Below are 23,179 nucleotides of genomic sequence, written 5' to 3' on the forward strand. Positions count from 1 at the left end.
ACCAGCTTCTCATTCTCACCCAACAAACAGCTAACAATGGCCTGTTTCCATTATCATTGTTACTTTTTTGCATAACTGATTCATTGTTCTTTATCTCTCTACATCATCTATATCTCTCGTTTCCTCTTCCCTGACTCTCAGTCTGAAGGGACCAGAAACGTCACCCATTACTTCTTTTCAGATGCTGCCTGTCTGGCTGAGTTACTCAAGCATTTTGTGTCCATCTTCAGTTTAAACCAGCATCTCCAGTTCCTTCCTACACTATATATATGTGTGTGTGTGTGTGTGTGCGCGTGTTGTGGTATATATATGTGTGTGTGTGTGTATGCGTGTGTGTGCGTTTATGTATGTATGTAAATGTGTGTATATGTAATTATACACACACTGAACTTATTTTTCTCATTTAATATATTGTTTACAGTATACTAAATTTACACATCTGTTGTGTTGCTACCAGTAAGAATATCATTGCTCTATCTGAGGCATATAACACCAAAACACTCTTGACCTGCACACTCTGGCAGCTCGGTGAGCCGGACATGTCGAGCCCTGGTCACCCTAAACCTGGGCCCAGCCAGTGAACCCCAGGTTCTATCCAACAGAGAGGCTCACACAGTCTGTGATCCTGGGGTTGGGGAGAATGCTTGAAGGAAGTAGGCCTGACTCTGCTCCTGTGACTGCTCGCACCCTGCCCTGGGCCTGCTGCCGGGCTTGGTCCTGTGTCTCAGCCTGGGGCACGGGTGAGGAACCTGGGTCTCGGCATAGAAGTGGAGCTCCCTGTGGTCATGGCCGGGGCTGGGCCTGGGCTCAGGGCTGCCCTGGATCCTCCACTAGGGCCTGGGTCTGGATCTCTCTGTGGCCCAAGACCAGGGCCTTCAGCTGGTTCCATGTTCGTTTCTTGGCTGGGGCCTGTGTCTGCCCGTGGACTGAAGCCTGGGCTTGTTCTGGTTCTGGTTCCTGGGCCTGGTCCTGAGGCTGCCCATGGACCAAGGCCTTGGCCTGTCCCTGGCCCTGGCCCGGTGCCACTGGGCCGGCCTCCTTGTGGGTGTCCAGCCAGCGCTCCAGCCGGCGGAGACGCAGCTTCATTTTGTGCAAGGCGGACTGTCTCTCGCCTATCAGGCGAGCCAGCGAGGTGCGCAGCGAATCCAGGGCCTTGTCCAACCGCTCGGCCTTCTTCAGCAGGCCCTCCCTGTCCACCTCCACCGGGAAGGCCTCCCCCTCCTCCAGCATCCCCATCTTCCTCAGCATCTCCCGGCCCTTCTCCTCCAGGTCCTGCCGAGCCTCGGGGAACTCCTGCAGCACCTCAGCCAGGTCCTCCTTGCTCAGCACCAGCAGGTCCGAGTAGCCGACACTCTGGATAGTCGCTGTCCTCCGGTTCCCCGACTTGTTGCCTACCCCGCCCCAGAGACAAAACGGGCAGCGCGTCATCCTTCCCATTCCAACACTGACCTCTCTGTCCTGGGCCTCCTCCACTGTCAGTGAAGCCCAAAGCAACTTGCATCTCATATTCTGCTTGGCCAGCTTACAACCCAGTGGTATGAATATTGACCTCTAACTTCAAGTAACCCTTGCTTCCACATGCCCTTCCCTCTTTCGCCCACCCCCTCACTTTCCCCATCTTCTCCCTTTCTCTCTCTCTCCATTCCTCCCCCATCCAAGTTGTACCAGCTTCAAAGTTGTCTTGTTGAGTTTCATTGTCTGTAACTCATTTTCACCTAGCCCCCAGCTAACAATGGCCTGGTTCTTTTATCATTGTTACTTTTTTGCACATCTTTCATTCATTGTTCTTTATCTCTCTATATCACCGTCCATATCTCTCGTTTCCCTTTCAGTCTGAAGAAGAGTCTCAACCCGAAACATCACCTATTCCTTTTCTCCAGCGATGCTGTCTGTCCTGCTGAGTTACCCCAGCATTTTGCGTCTACAGTGGGAGGGAGGGGCATGCCCAGCACTGGCATGTTGTCATGTAGGCAGTGGCTGGGGCCTGTCATTATGGGCTTAGCCTGGGGCTTGGAAACGAGGTGAGGGGGAGGGAGTGGGGGTTGGATCTGATGGGAAAGAGGGCACTGGAAGAGGGAAATCAGAGGCATGATTAGACAAAAGAATGTAACCAGGGAGGAAGGTAGAACTGCTCAGGAAGTAGGCCCGCTTGAGGGAGTGCAGTGTAGGTTCACAAGGTTAATTCCCGGGATGGCGGGACTGTCATATGCTGAGAGAATGGAGCGGCTGGGCTTGTACACTCTGGAGTTTAGAAGGATGAGAGGGTATCTTATTGAAATATATAAGATTATTAAGGGTTTGGACATGCTACAGGCGGGAAACATGTTCCCGATGTTGGGGGAGTCCAGAACCAGGGGCCACACAGTTTAAGAATGAGGGGTAAGCCATTTAGAACAGAGATGAAGAAACACTTTTTCACACAGAGAGTTGTGAGTCTGTGGAATTCTCTGCGTCAGAGGGCGGTGGAGGTCGGTTCTCTGGATACTTTCAAGAGAGAGCTTGATATAGCTCTTAAAGATAGTGGAGTCAGGGGATATGGGGAGAAGGCAGGACCGGGGTACTGATTGGGGACGATCAGCCATGATCACATTGAATGGCGGTGCTGGCTCGAAGGGCCGAATGACCTACTCCTGCACCAATTGTCTATTGTCTATTGATAAGGGAGAGAATTTGTGCTTGGAGTCTGGGGATGTAGGCAAGGCACTAAAGGAGTATTTTGCAGCAAGGACATGGGGGACAATGTTATCAGTGTGGAAACAAGGGCAGTTTGAGATCAAGGATGAGGAGGTGTTGGTGCCATTGAAGGACATTGAAGGTATAAATCCCATGGATCTGATGGGATCTATCCCAGTTTATTGAGAGAGGCATGAGAGGAGATTGTGGGTGCTTTGACAAAGCTCTTTGTATATTCTCTAACCACAGGTGAGGTTCCAGAGGACTGGAGAGTAGTTAAAGTGTATTTAAGGATGGAAGTAGAAGGAATTATAAACCAGTGAGCCTTGTGTCAGTGGTAGGGCAAATATTGTAGGGCAACAAAAATCCGCCGGGAACAACATCACGGAGCTGCGGGTCTGAGGAGCGGCCAGCTGCGGGCGGCGGCGCCGAACTGTACACCGGGAGCCTGGGATCTCGCGACGAGATCGCCAGTTGTGGAGCTCCAACCGGCGCGGCCTTGTTGGCTTTGGAAGCCGCGGCCTCCAGTACGGAAGCGGCCGTTCCAGGTGTCCCAAGCCGCTGTGAGGATTCTCCCGACGCCGGAGCACCATCACCCGGCGAGAACGGCCAGGAACATAGAGGCAACTGTGGAGGCCTCAATTGGCTCGATTATGGGTGAACTGGGGTTGGGGACTGGACTTTGTGCCTTCCCTCATGGTGGGAGCCATTGTGGGGGGATGTTCTTTATGTTTAAATCTCTTATTAATGTTATGTCTGTATTCTTTCTTTATGTGCTGCATTGGCAAGAAGCATTTCACTACACCTAGGTGTATGTGACCAATAAATAACCTTTGACTTTGACTTTATTGGCGAGGATTCTTTGGACAGGATTTACTCACATTTGGAAGAGAATTAGCGACAGTCAGACATGGCAAATCTGACCCATTTGCCCACTGTCCCACCCATCTCTCCACCCCTGCAACCTTCCACCTACTGTGTATCCCTCTCCGAGCTTCATATTTCACTCCTCTACTCCCCTTATCAACACTCTTCGTGTTCTTGCTGTCTCCCCACCTATACACACCCACACTCGCTATACACCCACACCTCCACCTCTATCCACCCACTCCTTCCACACCTTTCCCTCCCTCACCTTCCCCATCCTCCCTCCTCCATCAATGCCCACCCCCTCCCTCCACATCCCCTACTTTCCCTTCCGCAACACACCCTCTCCAACCGCTCCGCAACCTTCCCCACCTCCCTTCACCCCGCCCTCTCACCTTCCCCACCCTCCTCCCCTCAATACACCTCACAACCCTACCTCTCCCATTCACTACACCCTCCTCCCCACCTCTATCCCCCCCCCACCCACTCCTTGCCCACCCCACCCTCTCCCTCCTCTATTCACCTTCCCTCCCCTTGCCCGTCCCTCCCTCCATTTGCCCTCCCCTCTCTACACACCCCACCCTCACCCTCACACCCCACCCCTCCCATCCCTTTCTATGTCCCCACCCTCTCGATATGCCTTCCACTCCCTTGGTCCCCACCTCATCTTCCCTCCACCCCACCCTCTTCGTCCACTTGCGTATCCCACCCTCACTTTCCCCACCCCTCCCATTCCACCCCCACCCTCTCAACTTGCCCATCCCTCCCCGGCTTCACACTATCTTCCCAACCCTCACACCTCCCCTCCCCCACCCTCACCCCTCCCCTCCCCACCCTCACCCCTCCCCTCCCCCACCCTCACCCCTCCCCTCCCCCACCCTCACCCCTCCCCTCCCCCACCCTCACCCCTCCCCTCCCCCACCCTCACCCCTCCCCTCCCCACCCTCACACCCCACCCTCACACCTCCCCTCCCCCACCCTCACCCCTCCCCTCCCCCACCCTCACCCCTCCCCTCCCCCACCCTCACCCCTCCCCTCCCCCACCCTCACCCCTCCCCTCCCCCACCCTCCCACCCCACCCTCACACCTCCCCTCCCCCACCCTCACCCCTCCCCTCCCCCACCCTCACACACCCTTCCCCCACCCTCACACCCCTCCCCCACACCTCCCCCTCCACCCTCACACCCTCCCCCACCCTCACACCCACACCCCACCCTCACACCTCCTCCCACACCCCACCCCCACCCTCACACCTCCCCCCACCTCCTCCCCCACCCTCACAAACCTCCCCCACCCTCACAACTCCCCCACCCCCACCCTCACACCTCCCCTCACCCTCACACCCCACCCCCACACCTCCTCCCCCACCCTCACACCTCCCCTCACCTGGGATGTGCAGGACGCTGATCTCCCCGAAGTAGCTGCCTGCGTGCAGGGTGGCGATGGGGAGTCCGTCGGGCCCGATCACGGCGAGGCAGCCGTCGCGGACCAGGTACATGTGCCGGCCCACGTCCCCGCGGCGGCACACCGTGTCCCCAGGCGCCAGGGCCTGAGGCCTGAGGCGAGGCGCCAGGCGCTCCAGTAGGCCGCCGCCGCCGCTCGTGCCCGCGCCCGCGCTCGTGCTCGCCCCGCTCCCGCCGAACAGCCGCACGCGGGCCAGCGCGGGGGCGCGCACGTGGGCGGCCAGGAGCGCGCGCAGCCGCTCGGGCAGCAGGAGCAGCACGCGCTCCTCGTCTACGGCGCGACCGTACGCGCTGACGTGTCGGCACCAGCGCGCCGCGCGTTCCCGCAGGCTGGCGGGGGCCCGCGCGTCGCCCAGCAACCGCCTCAGGCCGCGGGCGTCCGGGTAGGCCCCAAGCCGGGTCTTGGCCGCCTGGCGCACCGCCGACTCCACGCTGCCCACCACCACGGCGATCAGCAGCAGCGCGGCCAGCAGGTCGCCCACCACGAACAGGTACTCCTCCGGGCGCGTGGCCGCCGGCGTGTTCCCGATGGTGGCGAGCACGAGCGTGGAGAAGTGCACGCTGTGGAGGTACTGGCGGGTCAGGCCCAGTCCCGTGGCCCCGGCGGCCGGCGCCACCCAGGCGTCGCTGCCCAGGCCCAGGCGCGACGACAGCGCAAAGTAGGCGCACGCGTTCCAGTGGATGGCCAGCAGCAGTAGGCCCATGGCCGCGGACACGCGCACCAGCGGGGGGTGCGCCGACCGGGTCTCCGCGCGCTCCCGCAGCTCGCGCGCCCGCGACAGCTGCAGCAGCCGGTTGAGGCGCAGGGCGGGCGGGGGCGCGCACACGACAGGGCCCAGGCCTGGGACTAGGCCCAAGCCCGGGGCTAGACCCAGCACCTCGGCCGGCACCAGCGAGCACAGCTCCAGCGCGAAGGTGGCGGAGCGCAGGTAGCGGCGGCCGATGGGCCGGCGGGCCGTCACCAACACGCCCTGCTCCAGGTGGCCTGTAGTGGAGACAGAGAGAGAGTCAGGCGATTAAATTTCAAGACGCAAAAAGCGACGAAAATTCAGGACGCGATAAGGGACGAAAATTCAGGACGCGATAAGGGACGAAAATTCAGGACGCGATAAGGGACGAAAATTCAGGACGCGTAAAGCAACGGAAATTCAAGACGTGAAAAGCAACGGAAATTCCAAACACAAAAATCAACGAAAATTCAGGACGCGATAAGGGACGAAAATTCAGGACGCGAAAAGCGACAACATTTCAGCCCGTCACTGTCTACCCCAGAGCCCAACATCCACACCCTCATCTCACCACCACCCATCCCCCACACCTGTCCTTCATCCTCCACCCTCTCATCTACCCACCACCCCACCCTCCAAACCTGTCCCCCAGCCCACATCCCCCAACCGCATCCCATCCCGCACCCTCCACCCCCACCATCACCCCACCACACTGGACCCCTTCCTCCCACCCCTCCCCCCCCCCCCATCATCTCCAAACCTCTCCCCACCCCACTCATGTCCACAAACTCCCCATGCCCACCCACCTCCTCACCTCACCCCCAGCCAAATCACATCCCCCACCCCTCAGTAAGCCCTCTCCCTTCATCCCATCCCCCTGCTCTCCACCCCTTCATCATCTGTTATCCCAAACCATCATCCCACCACCGTGCAGACCCCACATCGAATCCACTCCTTCCCGCATATGCTCCCATCTGGTAAGCACTCCCCCCCCTCCTCCTCCTCTTCTCTAAAACCACAACCCTACCCACTCTTGAGTCCTCCCTCCCGTCCCGTAAACCCATTCCGGTCCCCTCACCTGAGCCTCCATCACCTCCTCTCCCCTCCCCCGAGCCCCCTACCCTCTCCTGAGCCCCCTCCGGTCCTCCACTCCCCTCCTCCTCTCCCTTTGGCACACACCTGTGTTGAGCCTGACGGCCATATTGAGCAGGTACATGAAGTCGGACAGGTAGTCCAGAACCAGCCAGATGGTCAGGTACCTGCAATGCAGTTCAGTGAAGCTACACCTGGAGAGCAAGCACAGGAAGCAGTGAGTGAATGATGGTACAATGCAGGCTGGGACCGCGTGACTGTGCTGCCATGGGTTCCCTCTGCATCTCTGTCTCTCTGCATACACCTCATCCTCTCATCCGTCTCTGTTCACCTCACCCAATCCAGATCTCTCCAAACCCTCTTACTATACAGGGAGCTCTCTCCCAGCTCCCCCCCCCCCAATAATTCTGAAGAGGGGTCCCATCCCAAAACGTTACTTATCCATGTTCTCCAGAGATGCTGCCTGACCCGCTGAGTTACTCCAGCACTCTGTGAAACGTCACCTATCCATGTTCTCCACAGATGCTGCCTGACCCGCTGAGTTACTCCAGCACTCTGTGAAACTTCACCTATCCATGTTCTCCAGAGATGCTGCCTGACCCGCTGAGTTACTCCAGCACTCTGTGAAACGTCACCTATCCATGTTCTCCACAGATGCTGCCTGACCCGCTGAGTTACTCCAGCACTCTGTGAAACGTCACCTATCCATGTTCCCCACAGATGCTGCCTGACCCGCTGAGTTACTCCAGCACTCTGTGAAACGTCACCTATCCATGTTCTCCACAGATGCTGCCTGACCCGCTGGGTTACTCCAGCACTTTGTATCCATTTGCTATACACCTCCCTTCTCTCCATATATCTCCCTCTCCACCCCTCCTCCCCCCTCCATTCTCTGTACAATCCCTTCTCTGAATGCCTCACCCTCTCCACCTCTCTGTTTGCACACCTCCCCCTTCTGTCTATCTCACCCTCTAACAACCCCTCCCCATCTCTCCTGCTTCCACCTCTGCATCTCGTCTCCCTCTATCAATATACCTTGCCTTCCCTGAATCTCTCCTTCCCCTCGCTGTATACTTCTACCCCCTCTAAATCCCTCCTCCCCTCGTCCGTCCCTCCCTCTGTGGCTCTCACTTCTATCTCTGGTTCTCTCACTTCCCCTATCTCTGGCTCGCTCACTTCCCTAATCTCTGTGACTCTCATCCTCTCTCTCTCTGACTCTCTCACCCACTACCTCTGTGACACTCTCGCCCACTATTCTGTGACATTCTCACCCACTATTCTGTGAGTATATCCATCTGTCGCTGTCACTTCCCGTATCTCTGTGACTCCCATATCTGCGGTTGAAGTCCCACACCACCAGGTTCAGGAGCAGTTACTTTCCTGCAACCATCAGGTTCTTGAACCGACCCGCACGACCCCAATCCCACCTCAGCAACAGAACCCCACAGACCACCTCTTGCATTACTGGAGACTTAGTTTGTTTTCTAATTGAAGAAACTCAGCGGGTGAGGCAGCATCTATGGAGCGAAGGAATGGGCGACGTTTCGGGTCGAGACCCTTCTTCAGACTGATGTGGAGGTGGAGGGGGCGGGAAGAAGAAAGGACGAGGCGGAGACAGTGGGCTGTGGGAGAGCTGGGAAGGGGAGGGGAAGGAGGGAGAAAGCAAGGACTACCTGAAATTGGAGAAGTCAATGTTCATACCGCTGGGGTGTAAACTACCCAAGCGAAATATGAGGTGCTGCTCCTCCAATTTGCGGTGGGACTCACTTGTTTTCTAATTGTGTGTTTTTTGCACCAATGTCTTTTTTCTGCTGGTTTGTTGTGGAATCTTGTAATTTATGCATATGCATGTTGTCTCTCTGCTCGCAATGCGGCTGCAATATTTTCACTGTACCTTTACCTCACCGCACTATGAGAATGGGCATCAAAGGGCATTGCCTCAAATAGGCAGCCGGCATCGTCACAGACCCACACCACCCTGGCCACGCTCTCATCTCACTGCTACCATCGGGAAGATGATGCAGGAGCCTAAAAAATGTGAGCTCCAGGTTCAAGAACAGCTTCCTCCCAGCAATGAATCAGGCTGTTGAACACTGCACAACACTAACCTCAGCAACTGTGATCTACTGTGGACTGTGTCTTTGGTTACGCGACAGACCTCAGTTTTGAATTATGTAATTTTACTTCGGAGTCACGTGAGTGACTACGTGAAGAACCCGCTCAGCGCGCATGCGCGGCATTAACGCCAGCAGTGCAACAGCGGCTGCAGCGGGAGTTAGGCGCTCCCGCTACAGAATGAAACGGACCGTCAGGTGAGTACCCTGAGGTCGGGTTTCTATTACAGGGGAGCCTTTTTCTGCTTGTGTTTTACAGGCAGAGAAAAAGGCTCTGGAACAAAACTGTCCCCCGTTCAAGGAGGAACGTTTTCCCGTCGGGGAGGGGGGCAGCAACAGGCGGTAGGAGCGTTTACCCGGTGTTCAGCTATTCCCCGACACCGTGCCGAGCCCAGCCCGCTAGTACCTGAGCAGCGGGCTGGATGCATAGCCACCCAAAGAGGCATCCGGCAGGTGTTTTTCCCGATTTGGGACGGGACGTCTCTCCACCCGCACGGGGGGAGAGAGAGCCGCCTGAGCCGCTGGAGCGGCTCTCGGAGCAGGTGCCGGCGAGACGCGCTGCTTGAGGGGCGCTCTCGCTTCGACAAGGCACAAAAGCTCTAGAAAAACCTGTCCCCCGCTCGACTCCAGCGGAGGAGCGTTCCATTGCAGGGGGGGCAGCAACAGGCGGTAGGAACAATTACCGGGCGCTCCGCTATCCCCATCATCGCGCCGAGCCCAGTCCCGCTAGTGCCTGAGCTGCGGGCTGGATGTTTAGCCATCCGAAGAGGCATCCGGCCGGTGGCTTCCGACTTGTCGGAGGGGACGTCTCTCCACCCGCATGGGAGAGAGACATCCGCCTGAGCCGCTGGAGCGGCTCCTGGAGCAGGAGCTCCTGCGAGACACGCTACGTGAGGGGCAGTCTCGCTGGAGGGTTCAGGCATACCCTCCACAGTGCCTAGGCACTGCCCATCGCTTCCTCCTTAGTGTGGTTAGCTTTGGGGTGACCAGTGGCTGGGCTGGTCATGAAGAGGGGTCATTGGCTGAACAACATCGGGAGTATGCTTGAGGTACAGGATCAGGAAGAGCTGCTGGGTGTGGCCGCTATGTGGCTCCACCGCTAGTGAGATGGCTTTTCAGTCTCAACTGATGGCCAGCTTACTACCTGTTCTTTTCAAAAATCTCCAAGACAGGTAGTCATGAGGCGTTGGATTTCATCACGCTTCCCCTAAATTGCATTTACTCAAAGTGGCCACCATTATTGGAGGGTACATTGAGCATCGCTTTAAAAAAGCCAAAATATCAAAAAATGAATTTGATATCCCTGACGTCGGCTATCATTTTCGCATGCTCTTTCCAGAGGGTCACGGTAGTATGGCAAAACACCTGACCTACTGTTTGCAGTGCTCCGCAACTTCTCAGGAAGTTACAAAACCTGCCCTCAAAAAACGCCGACCTCACAAAAACTGGACGAAGTGTCCAAAATATCGGCGCAAGAGGGCAGGGTCTGAAATGAGCACCACACGTAAACCAGTCAGCAGTACCTCTAACGCGTCCACCAGGAGGGTCCACCTCATGGTACTGGTGAAAGCTCGGGGCCTGCATGCCAATCCCGTAAGCCTTTCAGGCCAAGGCCCAGAGTAGGCCCCATGGAAAATGCGCCACCCCCAACACCACCACCACGTCAGACAACGTGCAAGACTCGTTGGACCGGCAGTAAACAGAAGAATACCCATAACCATGGAGGTAGGTGGGTCTGGTTCCCACCAACGTATAGAAAATAGGGGCTTAATACTAACAGGGGGGAGATTACACCTGTTTTAAGAAGCACGGGAATCTATCACAAGTGATCAGTATATACTCAATGGCTTTAGTGGATGCAAAATACAATTCATACTAGAAAAATTGCCACCAGTTCAACATTTACCCCAGAGGGTATTTTTCCCTCTCCGTTAAAGAAACGAGAGGGACAAGCTGTACTGGTGAGACTAATTACAAAGGGTATCATGGGAAACATGAACCCTTGGAATTCGTATCAAATATTCGTCACTAAACCCAAAAAGATGGTGGATGTCGCATCATCATTGACTTAACTTCACTAAATATGGTTGTTAAGTATATACATTTCAAAATGGAAACGGTTGTTACTGCCAAACAACTAATTTCCAAAGGATACTTCATGGCAAGCATTGATCTTAAAGATGTTTACTATTTTAGTACAGTACCATTCACAAGGATCATCGCAGATACCTGAAATTTACCTGGATGGGGCAGCTATGGCAATTTAAAGCGTTACCCAATGGGAAAATAGGCAAGACCATGGAATTGACTATGTTAGCTGTATCAGCTACCAAACAGTTATTCGAAACCCTGGGATTGTCTTACATCCAGATAAATCTAAGTTGAAGCCATCCACAATCATGGACTACTTGGGCTTCACAATTAATTCAGTCTACGTGACTGTAACTTTGCCAAGAGACAAAACAGTTGAATTGGCACAATCATGCAACAATTTAATGGTCCACGTACTCCCAACTATTCGACAAGTAACAGAGTAATTGCGAATATGGTAGCAGCATTTCCGGCTACACAATTCAGACCTTTGCACTGTCAAAACTTACAAAGAGCAAAGGTACAGGCACCAAAACGACATAGAGGTTATTATGATCGTGTCATGGAGTCACCCGCTGAAGCAATATCATAACTACAGTGGTGGGCAAAAAATGTTTGGCATAATTTCAACCTATTATCATCACTAACAAGTAGTAGATGGACTAACCCAGAATCATCGTTACCACTTACACTGGGCATTAATTATCTACAGATGTTGGGTGACTTTTATGGTTTAAAAGCATATGCACAAATATGCATCACTTGCATGTACGGTTACAAATAGATAATATTACGGTGGTAGCCTACATTAACCATATGGGCGGCATAAAATCGGTATCATGCGACAAGTTGGTCAATACAATTTGGCAATGGTGTGTCGAAAGACATATTTGGCTATCAGTAACTTACCTGCCACGTAAGCTAAATACAGTGGCAGACACCAGGTCACGTAAATTTAATGACAATGGATGTTAAACCCCAAATAATTTGCAAAAGTTATCATGCAATATGGCACGCCAGATATCGATTTATTTGCATCAAGGCTAAATCACCAGGTACCTATGTATGTCGCTTGGGAACCAGACCCTGAGGCAGCAGCGGTAGATGCGTTCGCGCTGGATTAGGGAAATTCTTCTTCTATGCATTTCCTCCCTTCTGCCTCATCAGTTGGGGACTACGCACAATACAAATGGACTCTGCTTCAGGTATTTTGATAGTACCCGACTGGCCTACACAGCCATGGTTCCCAAAACTCCATGACATGGTTGTTGAAACTCCGATGGTATCCCCAGTGACCCAGAGTTATTAACACCCAGTGTCGGGCACAAGCCACCCGTTCCATGAAAATCAAACTCCTGGGTTGCAGATTCTGCACAAACCACTTCTGGGACTGGGATTATCAGAACAAACCATCGACACCATGTCAGCATCCCTTCGAACATCCACTAAAAAACAGCACTTGTCCAGCATCAAGAAATGGGAGAAGTACTGCTTGGATACAGGGACCACCTACTCAACCGCTACAGTTACCAACGTACTGGAATTCCTGGCGAACCTTCACCACGATGAAGGACTCGGCTACAGAGCCATCAACACAGCTAGAATTGCCCTGCCTGTCTATTTAAAACCAGCTCCAGGACAACAGGCCATGGGGTCCCACCGGCTGGTGGTCAAACTAATGAAGGGTATTTACAACTCTAACCCCCTAGACCAAGGTACACCCATACATGGGATGTCAGTGTGGTCCTGACATACCTCAGGGGATGGCCACCAGCCAGACCCCTTAACCTGGAACAATCTATGCTCAAAACACTCATGTTGATGGCACTTGTATCTGCACAGAGGGTCCAGTCATTACACCTATTGCGACTGGACAACATGATCACAGCTCCAGACCAGATCTGTCGCTATCCAGCGACAGATCAAACAGAGCAGACCAGGAACACCTAGTCCAGTCGTGGAATTCCAGGCTTACCCACCAGAACCACGGTTATGTGCCATGACCCACCTACTATCCTACATAGACACAACCAAAATATTCGAGGGAGATGAAAAGCCTTGTGGGTCAGTCATAAAAAAACCTTATGGTCGGGTGACGAGCCAAACCATTGCGAGATGGCTCAAGCAGGTGCTAAAAACTGCTGGGATAAACACTAACATGTACAAATTTTATTCCGCCAGGGCAGCATCCACGTCGACGGCTAAAAGAATGGACATGCCTATAGACCACATCCTGGCTACAGCAGGATGGTGGGGGGAAAGACCGTTCAGAAATTTTATAATAAGCCGTTGGCAAAACCTGTTTTATTTGCAGTAAAGATTTACGGACTGCAAATATTTAATTTAAGCCCAGGGGAGCAATTTAATTTCTTTGTTGTTATTGTTAAAAAATACCATTGTGTTTTTCATCAAACAGATTCATTGGTTGATTACGATAACACTTCCTCCCTCAAGAACTTCGGCAGTGAGTGAAATAAAACTGTTACACGGTTTGAAATCACAGAGCTTTGAAGTCTTCACGTAGTCACTCACGTGACTCCGAAGTAAAATAGTAAGATTAAACGAGAACTTACCAGTTTGAAGTTTGATCTGTATTTTATGAGGAGTTACGATGAGGGATTACGTGCCCTCCGCTCCCACCCTCATAATATGGGTCAAACTAATAACTGATGTCTCCTTTTCTTTACTATGTTTACTTCAATAACTGTGTCTATCTGTGATTCCACACCGCTGTTTGGAAGTATGCCGCGCATGCGCGCTGAGCGGGTTCTTCACGTAATCCCTCATCGTAACTCCTCATAAAATACAGATCAAACTTCAAACTGGTAAGTTTTCGTTTAATCTTACAATTATACCTGGTATCACTGATTATGAAAATATTTATCTGCGTTTATTGTTTTTACGGGCTTGTGAAGCTGCGGCAAATAAGATTTTTTACTATTATGTTGCGAAACAGATGACAATTAAATATCCTTGACTTGAACATTACGATTCTTGCAATAACAGGGACTGGGTTTTTTTTCTAATTATGTTTGCCCTCAAGCCCTGTTTTTTTGGACAGTCCTTCTTTTATATTCAATTCAATTCAACTTTAATGTTATTGCACAAATACTGAGTATGGGTACAACGAAATGCAGTTTTGTGTCAGTCCGTAGTAGTAGTGCAATATAGAAATTTAAAAAAAATAGAGGATACAGAATAACCAAAAATACTGAATAATTAAACAATGGGGACGGAGGGACCGGAGGAATCTATCGGCGGGACTCCGAGTTCAGCAATGTGATGGTATAATTGTAGAAGCTGTTCCTCATCCTACTGGTACGAGACCTTTGGCTCCTGTACCGCCTCCCTGATGGGAGGAGGGCAAACAGTCCATGGTTGGGGTGGGAGGGGTCTTTAATGATCTTCCCGACCCGTTTCAGACACCGTTTTCGGTGGAGGGCATCCATGGCAGGGAGCGGGGCACCGATGATGTGCTGCGCGGTTTTCACCACCCGTTGTAGTGCCTTCCTGTCCGCAACAGTGCAGCTGCTGTACCATACCGTGAAGCAGGTGGTCAGGATGCTCTCGATTGTACAGCGGTAGAAGTTGGTCAGGGTCTGGGGGGACAGGTGGGCTTTCTTGAGCCTCCTCAGGAAGTAAAGGCGCTGCTGTGCCTTTTTGATCAGCTTGGAGGTGTTGAGGGACCAGGACAAATCCTCCGAGATGTGTACCCCGAGGAATTTGTAGCTGGAGACGCGCTCCACCTCAGTCCCGTTTATGTGGATGGGGGTATGTCTGCCCCCTCTGACCTTCCTGAAGTCGACAATAATTTACTTCGTCTTCTTGGAGTTGAGGACGAGGTTATTGTTGGCACACCAGGTTGTCAGGTGCTGGATCTCCTCTCTGTAGGCTGACTCATCGTTGTCACTGATCAGTCCTACCACCGTGGTGTCGTCAGCAAACTTAATGATGGCTGAAAACTTATAATTTACATTACCTGTGTCTCTGTGCCTGTGATGCTGCAGAATAATTATACCTGTATCCGTACCTGTGCATCTTTAGTTTAGCTTAGAGATACAGCGCAGAAACAGGCCCTTCGGCCCACTGAATCCCCACCGACCTGCGATCCCCGCACACTAACAATATCCTACACACACTGGCGACAATTTTTACATTTACACCAAACCGATTAACCTACAAACCTGCTTGTCTTTGGAGTGCGGGAGGAAACCGGAGCACCCGGAGAAAACCCACGCAAGGCATGGGGAGAATGTGCAAACTCCATACAGACAAGCAGCCTTTGTCAAGATTGAACACAGGTCTCTGGCGCTGTAAGGCAGCAACTGTGGAAAGACATTCTTGCTAATCTGAGGAAAGACATTCTTGCCATAGAGGGAGTACAGAGAAGTTTCACCAGACTGATTCCTGGGATGTCAGGACTTTCATATGAAGAAAGACTGGATAGACTCGGCTTGTACTCGCTAGAATTTAGAAGATTGAGGGGGGATCTTATAGAAACTTACAAAATTCTTAAGGGGTTGGACAGGCTAGATGCAGGAAGATTGTTCCCGATGTTGGGGAAGTCCAGAACAAGGGGTAACAGTTTAAGGATAAGGGGGAAGTCTTTTGGGACAGAGATGAGAAGAAAAAAAATTCACACCGAGAGTGGTGAATCTGTGGAATTCTCTGCCACAGAAAGTAGTTGAGACCAGTTCATTGGCTATATTTAAGAGGGAGTTAGATGTGGTCCTTGTGGCTAAAGGGATCAGGGGGTATGGAGAGCCATGATCATATTGAATGGTGGTGCAGGCTCGAAGGGCCGAATGGCCTACTCCTGCACCTATTTTCTATGTTTCTATGTAACTCTACTGCTGCACTACTGTGCTGCCCAAAGCCAACAATGTCTGATAACTTAGGCACAAAAAGCTGGAGTAACTCAGCGGGACAGGTAGCATCTCTGGAGAGAAGGAATGGATGAGGTTTCAGGTCAAGACCGTCTGAAGAAGGGTCTCGACCCAAAACGCCACCCATTCCTTCTCTCCAGAGATGCTGCCTGTCCCAGTGAGTTACTCCAGCATTCTGTGTCGACAGTTTAAACCAGCATCTGCAGTTCCTGCTTACACATGTCTGATGTCTGATGACATACTTGACCTGGCATCCCATGCAGAACCTCCCGGGAAGAGCAGGGCTGCTGGTGTGGACTAGCGTGGTCCCAGCTCATGAGCTGGCCTCTCCCTGACTGACCAGTGGGCCTGAGTCTCACCTGGCGACCAGCATGATCCAGTTGTAGGCCACGGGGAGACTGGAGATGATGAGCCAGTAGTAGTAAGCATCTCCCATCGGGTCCAGGATCCACGGTGAGCCGATACTGCAGGGACAGGAAGGCAGACCGTCACTGCTCACACCACCATGGCACACAGAACACAGAGAAACCAGGAGCACGCCTCTCGGCCCCTCACAACTGCGGCACCACTCAATCTAATCATGGCTAATCTACCCCAGAACTCACCTCCGTCATTAAATTCATATGTCAGAGTGATACAGTGTGGAAACAGGCCCTTCGGCCCAACTTGCCAACACCTGCCAACATGTCCCAGCTACACTAGTCATAGAGTGATACAGTGTGGAAACAGGCCCTTCGGCCCAACTTGCCAACACCTGCCAACATGTCCCAGCTACACTAGTCATAGAGTGATACAGTGTGGAAACAGGCCCTTCAGCCCAACGTGCCCACACCTGCCAACATGTCCCAGCTACACTAGTCCCACCTGCCTGCGCTTGGTCCATATCTCTCCAAACCTATGGTCCTATCCATGTGCCTGTCTAACTGTTTCTTAAACGTTGGGATAATCCCAGCCTCAACTACCTCCACTGGCAGCTTGTTCGTGATAGCAGAATTAGGGCCATTCGGCCCATCAAGTCTACTCTGCCATTCAATCATGGCTGATCTATCTCTCCCTCCTAACCCCTGCCTTCTCCCCATGACACCTGACACCCGTACTGATCAAATTAAGTACCATGTTTAGTTTATTATTGACACGTGGACCGAGGCACAGTGAAAAACTTTTGTTTGCGTGCTACCCAGTCAAAGAAAAGACGGTACATGCCTACAATCAGGCCGGCCGCAGGGCACAGATAAACAGTACAACATTTAGTGCAAGGTAAAGCCCAATATAGTGTCATTAAGTTGGAGAGGGTGCAGGAGAGATTCACCTGGATGTTACCTGGGCTTGCGGGCTTGAGTTACAGGGAGAGGTTGGATAGGCTGGGACTTTGTCCTTTGGAGCGTAGGGGGCTGAGGGGTGACCTTATTGAGGTGGACAAGATCATGAGGGGCACGGATAAAGTGAACGCTCACAGTCTGTTTCCCAGGGTAGAGGATTCTACAACTAGAGGGCACAGGGTTAAGGTGAGAGGGAAGAGATTTAAGAGGGACCTCAAGGTCAACTTCTACACTCAGAGGGTGGTCTGTATCTGGCACCAGCTGCCAGAGGAAGCTGTACAAGCGGGTACAATTACGACTTTTAAAAGACATTTGGACAGATATATGGATATGAAGGGATTAGAGGGATATGGGCCAAATGCAGGTGAATAAGACTAGCCCAGTATGCCAACTAGGTGGGCTGAAGGGTCTGTTTCTGGCTGTTGAGTTCCCGGTAACCTGATAATACAAATATTAATGTAAATCCATCTGAAATCTACCTGATCCCTCCCTCTGCAACTGGATACTGGACTTTCTAACCAACAGACCACAGTCTGTTAGGTTAGACAAGCACACCTCTTCAACCCTCACCCTGAACACCGCGTTCCACAGGGCTGTGTGCTGAGCCCCCTCCTCTACTCCCTCTTCACCTATGACTGCACACCTGTACATGGTACTAACACCATCATCAAGTATGCAGATGATACAACGGTGATTGGCCTCATCAGCAACAACGATGAGTCGGCCTACAGGGAGGAGGTCCAGCACTTAGCAGCATGGTGCGCTGACAACAACCTGGCCCTTAACTCCAAGAAGACCAAGGAGCTCATTGTAGACTTCAGGAAGTCCAGGGGCGGCACGCACACCCCCATCCACATTAACGGGACGGAGGTGGAACGTGTTACTAGCTTCAGGTTCCTGGGTGTTAACATCTCCGATGACCTCTCTTGGACCCACAATACCTCAACTCTGATCAAGAAGGCTCACCAGCGTCTCTTCTTCCTGAGGAGACTGAAGAAGGTCCATCTGTCTCCTCAGATCCTGGTGAACTTCTACCGCTGCACCATCGAGAGCATCCTTACCAACTGTATCACAGTATGGTATGGCAACTGCTCTGTCTCCGACCGGAAGGCATTGCAGAGGGTGGTGAAAATTGCCCAACGAATCACCGGTTCCTCGCTCCCCTCCATTGAGTCTGTCCAAAGCAAGCGTTGTCTGCGGAGGGCGCTCAGCATCGCCAAGGACTGCTCTCACCCCAACCATGGACTGTTTACCCTCCTACCATCCGGGAGGCGCTACAGGTCTCTCCGTTGCCAGACCAGCAGGTCCAGGAACAGCTTCTTCCCGGCGGCTGTCACTCTACTCAACAACGTACCTCGGTGACTGCCAATCACCCCCCCCCCCCCCCCAGGACACTCCTCCCACAGGAAAAACACTATGTATATATGCTAATGTAAATATTTATTCAAATCATTTGCTATGTCGCTCTTCCAGGGAGATGCTAAATGCATTTTGTTGTCTCTGTACTGTACACGGACAATGACAATTAAAGTTGAATCTGAATCTGAATCTGAATCTGATGATCTGCCTTGAACAAACGGGGGTCAGAAAATTCCAGACATTCCCCGCACTCTGAGAGAAAGGGCAGGAGTAGGGCAGAAGAGAGGGTGCAGTCCCTTGGTTCTTGCCACTTTCATTTCACTGCACATCTCGTATGTGTATGTGACAAATAAACTTGACTTGACTTGGTCTCCAACCACACCACACGGACAACATTCAGTCGCACTGCAAACAGCTGCCACCAGATGGTGCCACTCAACTGATAGAGTAGATAGGCACAAAAAGCTGGAGTAACTCAGCGGGACAGGCAGCATCACTAGGGAAAAGGAATAGGTGGCGTTTCAGGTCGAAACCCTTCTTCAGACTCGACCCGAAACGTCACCCATTCCTTCTCCCCAGGGATGCTGCCTGTCCCGCTGAGTTACTCCAGCATTTTGGGTCTTATCTACAGTGTATAGCCAGCATCTGCAGTTCCTTCCTACACAACTGAGACAGCAGTGTGTGGCATGCAGGCAGCAAACAAAATGCCAGACACACTCAGCAGGCCAGGCAGCGTCTGTGGAGAGAGACGTGGAGTTGACGTTTCAGCAAATTAACTTCCATTAGAGCTGAAAACTTTAAAACTGTGGATAAGCACAAAAAGATGGAGTAACTCAGCAGGTCAGGCAGCATCTCTGGAGAGAAGGAGTAGGTGACGTTTCGGGTCGAGACCCTTCTTCAGACTGGGTGTTTTAAGTTGCAGAGGGCGGAGAGAGGAAAGGGATTTGCTCAGCGCCAGGGTGGAGAGAAGGCCACAGCAGGAATGGTGGAGGTGTTAGATGGAGGGAGAAGGGCTGGAGACCACAGCTGTATGGAGCAGGTGAAAATAAACCCAGATGATTGAGGAAAGAGCGCAGAGGGGAAACAATAGACAATAGGTACAGGAGTAGGCCATTCGTCCCTTCGAGCCAGCCATTCAATGTGATCATGGCTGATCATCCCCAATCAGTACCCCGTTCCTGCCTTCTCCCCGTATCCCCTGACTCCGCTATCTTTAAGAGCCCTATCTAGCTCTCTTGAAAGCATCCAGAGAACTGGCCTCCACCGCCCTCTGAAGCAGAGAATTCCACAGACTCACAACTCTCTGTGAGAAAAAGTGTTTCCTCGTCTCCGTTCTAAATGGCTTACTCCTTATTCTTAAACTGTGGCCCCTGGTTCTGGACTCCCCCAACATCGGGAACATGTTTCCTGCCTCTAGCGTGTCCAAACCCTTAATAATCTTATACGTTTCAATGAGATCCTCTCATCCTTCTAAACTCCAGAGTATACAAGCCCAGCTGCTCCATTCTCTCAGCATATGACAGTCCCGCCATCCCGGGAATTAACCTTGTAAACCTACGCAGCACTCCCTCAATAGCAAGAATGTCCTTCCGAGATAATTGAGGAAAGAGCGCAGAGGGGAAACCAAACTGAGAGGAACAATACTGCAGTACTGGATTAAAAACAAAAAAGTAACGGAAATACTCTAAATCAGGCATCATCTGTGCATGGAGAAACATAAAGTGTAAAATATCAGAATATCATCGGGTGAGGCAGCATCTATGGAGCGAAGGAATAGGTGACGTTTTGGGTCTGGTCTGGTGGAGGCAGGTTCTCTGGATGCTTTCAAGAGAGAGCTAGATAGAACTCTTATAGATAGCGGAGTCAGGGGATATGGGGAGAAGGCAGGAACGGGGTACTGATTGGAGATAATCAGCCATGATCACATTGAATGGCGGTGCTGGCTCGAAGGGCCGAATGGCCTACTCCTGCACCTATTGTCTATTGTCCATTGTCTAAAGAAGGGTCTCGACCCGAAATGTCACACATTCCTTTACTCCATAGATGCTGCCTCACCCGCTGAGTTTCTCCAGCATTTCTATCTCCCTTAGATTTTTCCAGCATCTGCAGTTCCTCCTCAAACATTAAGCGTACTGTATGTAATGTTATATGGTTACAATTACAGAGATAGTACATGGCAATGAAGTAGGTTGCAGATTGGGACTACACCCTATGTAAGGGCATTTAATAATCTGATAACAGTGGGGAAGAAACTGTTCCTGAACCCAAGCTTCTGTCTGATAGAAGAGTGAGGAAGAGGGAATGACCGAGGTGTGAGTGGCCTTTGATGATGTCGGCTGCTTTCCCGAGGCAGCGTGAAGTGTAGATTGATTTAATGGTGGGGAGTGTGGTCTGTGTGATGGACTGGGCTACATCTACAATGGTGGGGAGTGTGGTCTGTGTGATGGACTGGGCTACATCTACAATGGGTGGGGAGTGTGGTCTGTGTGATGGACTGGGCTACATCTACAATGGTGGGGAGTGTGGTCTGTGTGATGGACTGGGCTACATCTACAATGGGTGGGGAGTGTGGTTTGTGTGATGGACTGGGCTACATCTACAATGGGTGGGGAGTGTGGTCTGTGTGATGGACTGGGCTACATCTACAATGGTGGGGAGTGTGGTCTGTGTGATGGACTGGGCTACATCTACAATGGTGGGGAGTGTGGTCTGTGTGATGGACTGGGCTACATCTACAATGGTGAGGAGTGTGGTCTGTGTGATGGACTGGGCTACATCTACAATGGTGGGGAGTGTGGTCTGTGTGACGGACTGGGCTACATCTACAATGGTGGGGAGTGTGGTCTGTGTGATGGACTGGGCTACATCTACATCACTTGGCAGTTTCCTGCGGTGTTGGACAGAGCTGTTCCAGAGGATGATTGCACTCTGGAGCAGACTGCCTGATGGGGTGGTGAGGGAGACAGTCTCCCAACATCAAATGGCCAAGAAGTCGAAAAGAACAGCAGATGCTGGCCTACACCAAAGATAGACACAAAACGCTGGAATAACTCAGCAGGTCAGGGTGCATCTGTGGAGCATATGTTCTGAAGAAAGGTTCGGACCCAAAACGTCACCTATTCCTTTTCTCCAGAGATGCTGCCTGACCCGCTGAGTTACTCCAGCTTTTTGTGTCTATAACGGGTGGCATGGTGGCACAGAGGTAGAGTTGCTGCCTTACAACGCCAGAGACCCGGGTTCGATCCTGACTGCGGGTGCTGTGTGTACGGAGTTCGTACGTTCTCCCCGTGACAGTGTGTGTTTTCTCCGGGATCTCTGGTTTCCACTGCAAAGATGTACAGGTTTGTAGGTTAATTCGCAGGGTATAAATGTAAATTGTCCCCAGCGTGTGCAGAATAGTGTTAGTGTGCAGGGATCGCTGGTCGGTGCGGACTCGGTGGGCCGAAGGGCCTGTTTTTACATTATAGCTCTAAACTAAACAGTGGGGTTAGTGTAGATGGATACTCGAGGGTTATAGACAATAGACAATAGGTGCAGGAGCAGGCCATTCGGCCCTTCGAGCCAGCACCGCCATTCAATGTGATCATGGCTGATCATCCCCAATCAGTACCCCGTTCCTGCCTTCTCCCCATATCCCCTGACTCCGCTATCTTTAAGAGCCCTATCCAGCTCTCTCTTGAAAGCATCCAGAGAACCTGCCTCCACCGCCCTCTGAGGCAGAGAATTCCACAGACTCACCACTCTCTGTGAGAAAAAGTGTTTCCCCGTCTCCGTTCTAAATGGCTTACCCCTTATTCTTAAACTGTGTGGCCCCTGGTTCTGGACTTCCCCCAATGTCAGGGGCATGTCAGGCTGAAGGGTGTGTGGGACTCTGACTCCCTGGGTCGGCTGGCTTACCTGCCTCTGGCCGCTTGCCTCACGCGGGCGCTGGCCCGAGCGGCGACGGTCCCACAGGTGGTTGTGACCCTTGCTGTGAGCAGGTGCACCTGCCCTGCCCACCGCTGCATGGTTCCAGCCCAGCTTCTCACTGGCTTCCTCACTCTGCACGGCTGCAGCAGCATCTAAACCAGAGTCGCCTGTAGCCTCCCCCGCGAAGCCAGGCGGCGGGGCCCCGGGGGAGCGCTGCAGGTGAGCGGCTCTTAGCAACAGCATCAAGGCTTCACACTCAGCATCGTCAGTGATCCTCTGCAGAGTCAGCCTGGCGCAACCCCTGGGAGAGGAGCAGAGATGGGGGAGAGAGTGTGGGAGAGAGAGAGGTGAGGGAGAAAGGGCGAGTGAAAACACACACAGATTCAGGGACAGTTTCTTCCCACCTGCTATCAGGCAACGTAGCCGTCATAGACAATAGACAATAGACAATAGACAATAGGTGCAGGAGTAGGCCATTCGGCCCTTCGAGCCAGCACCGCCATTCAATCTGATCCTGGCTGATCATCCCCAATCAGTACCCCGTTCCTGCCTTCTCCCCATATCCCCGGACTCCGCTGTTTTTAAGAGCCCTATCTAGCTCTCTCTTGAAAGCATCCAGAGAACCTCCCTCCACTGCCCTCTGAGGCAGAGAATTCCACACACACAACTCTCTGTGAG

General features: G+C 52.4%; 1 protein-coding gene across 1 annotated transcript; it reads right to left on the bottom strand.

Annotated features, from left to right (window-relative positions):
• Positions 1 to 415: 415 nt before the first annotated feature.
• cnga4 (cyclic nucleotide gated channel subunit alpha 4) lies at positions 416 to 22,744 on the bottom strand. The gene is made up of 6 exons (XM_033023403.1): positions 22,490 to 22,744; positions 20,276 to 20,292; positions 16,274 to 16,378; positions 6,911 to 7,017; positions 4,927 to 6,003; positions 416 to 1,391 (listed from the first exon to the last, which is right to left on the bottom strand). Exons 1-6 carry the CDS (start codon positions 22,742 to 22,744, stop codon positions 808 to 810), a joined length of 2,145 nt encoding a protein of 714 aa, XP_032879294.1. The 3' UTR covers positions 416 to 807.
• Between the last annotated feature and the right edge of the window lie 435 nt (positions 22,745 to 23,179).

This window comes from Amblyraja radiata, chromosome 6 (genome assembly GCF_010909765.2).
Source record: "Amblyraja radiata isolate CabotCenter1 chromosome 6, sAmbRad1.1.pri, whole genome shotgun sequence".
Classification (NCBI taxonomy): Eukaryota; Metazoa; Chordata; class Chondrichthyes; order Rajiformes; family Rajidae; genus Amblyraja; species Amblyraja radiata.

Bases quoted from the DNA above. Each gene is read 5' to 3' on its own strand.
- cnga4 (XM_033023403.1), bottom strand. From the start codon at position 22,744: ATGCTGTTGCTAAGAGCCGCTCACCTGCAGCGCTCCCCCGGGGCCCCG. The intron at 7,018-16,273 runs GTGAGACTCAGG...CTTGCTCTCCAG, and splicing joins TGGATCATGCTGGTCGCCAG to GTGTAGCTTCACTGAACTGC. The intron at 6,004-6,910 runs GTGTGTGCCAAA...CTGACTCTCTCT, and splicing joins GGCCGTCAGGCTCAACACAG to CTGTCTCCACTACAGGCCAC.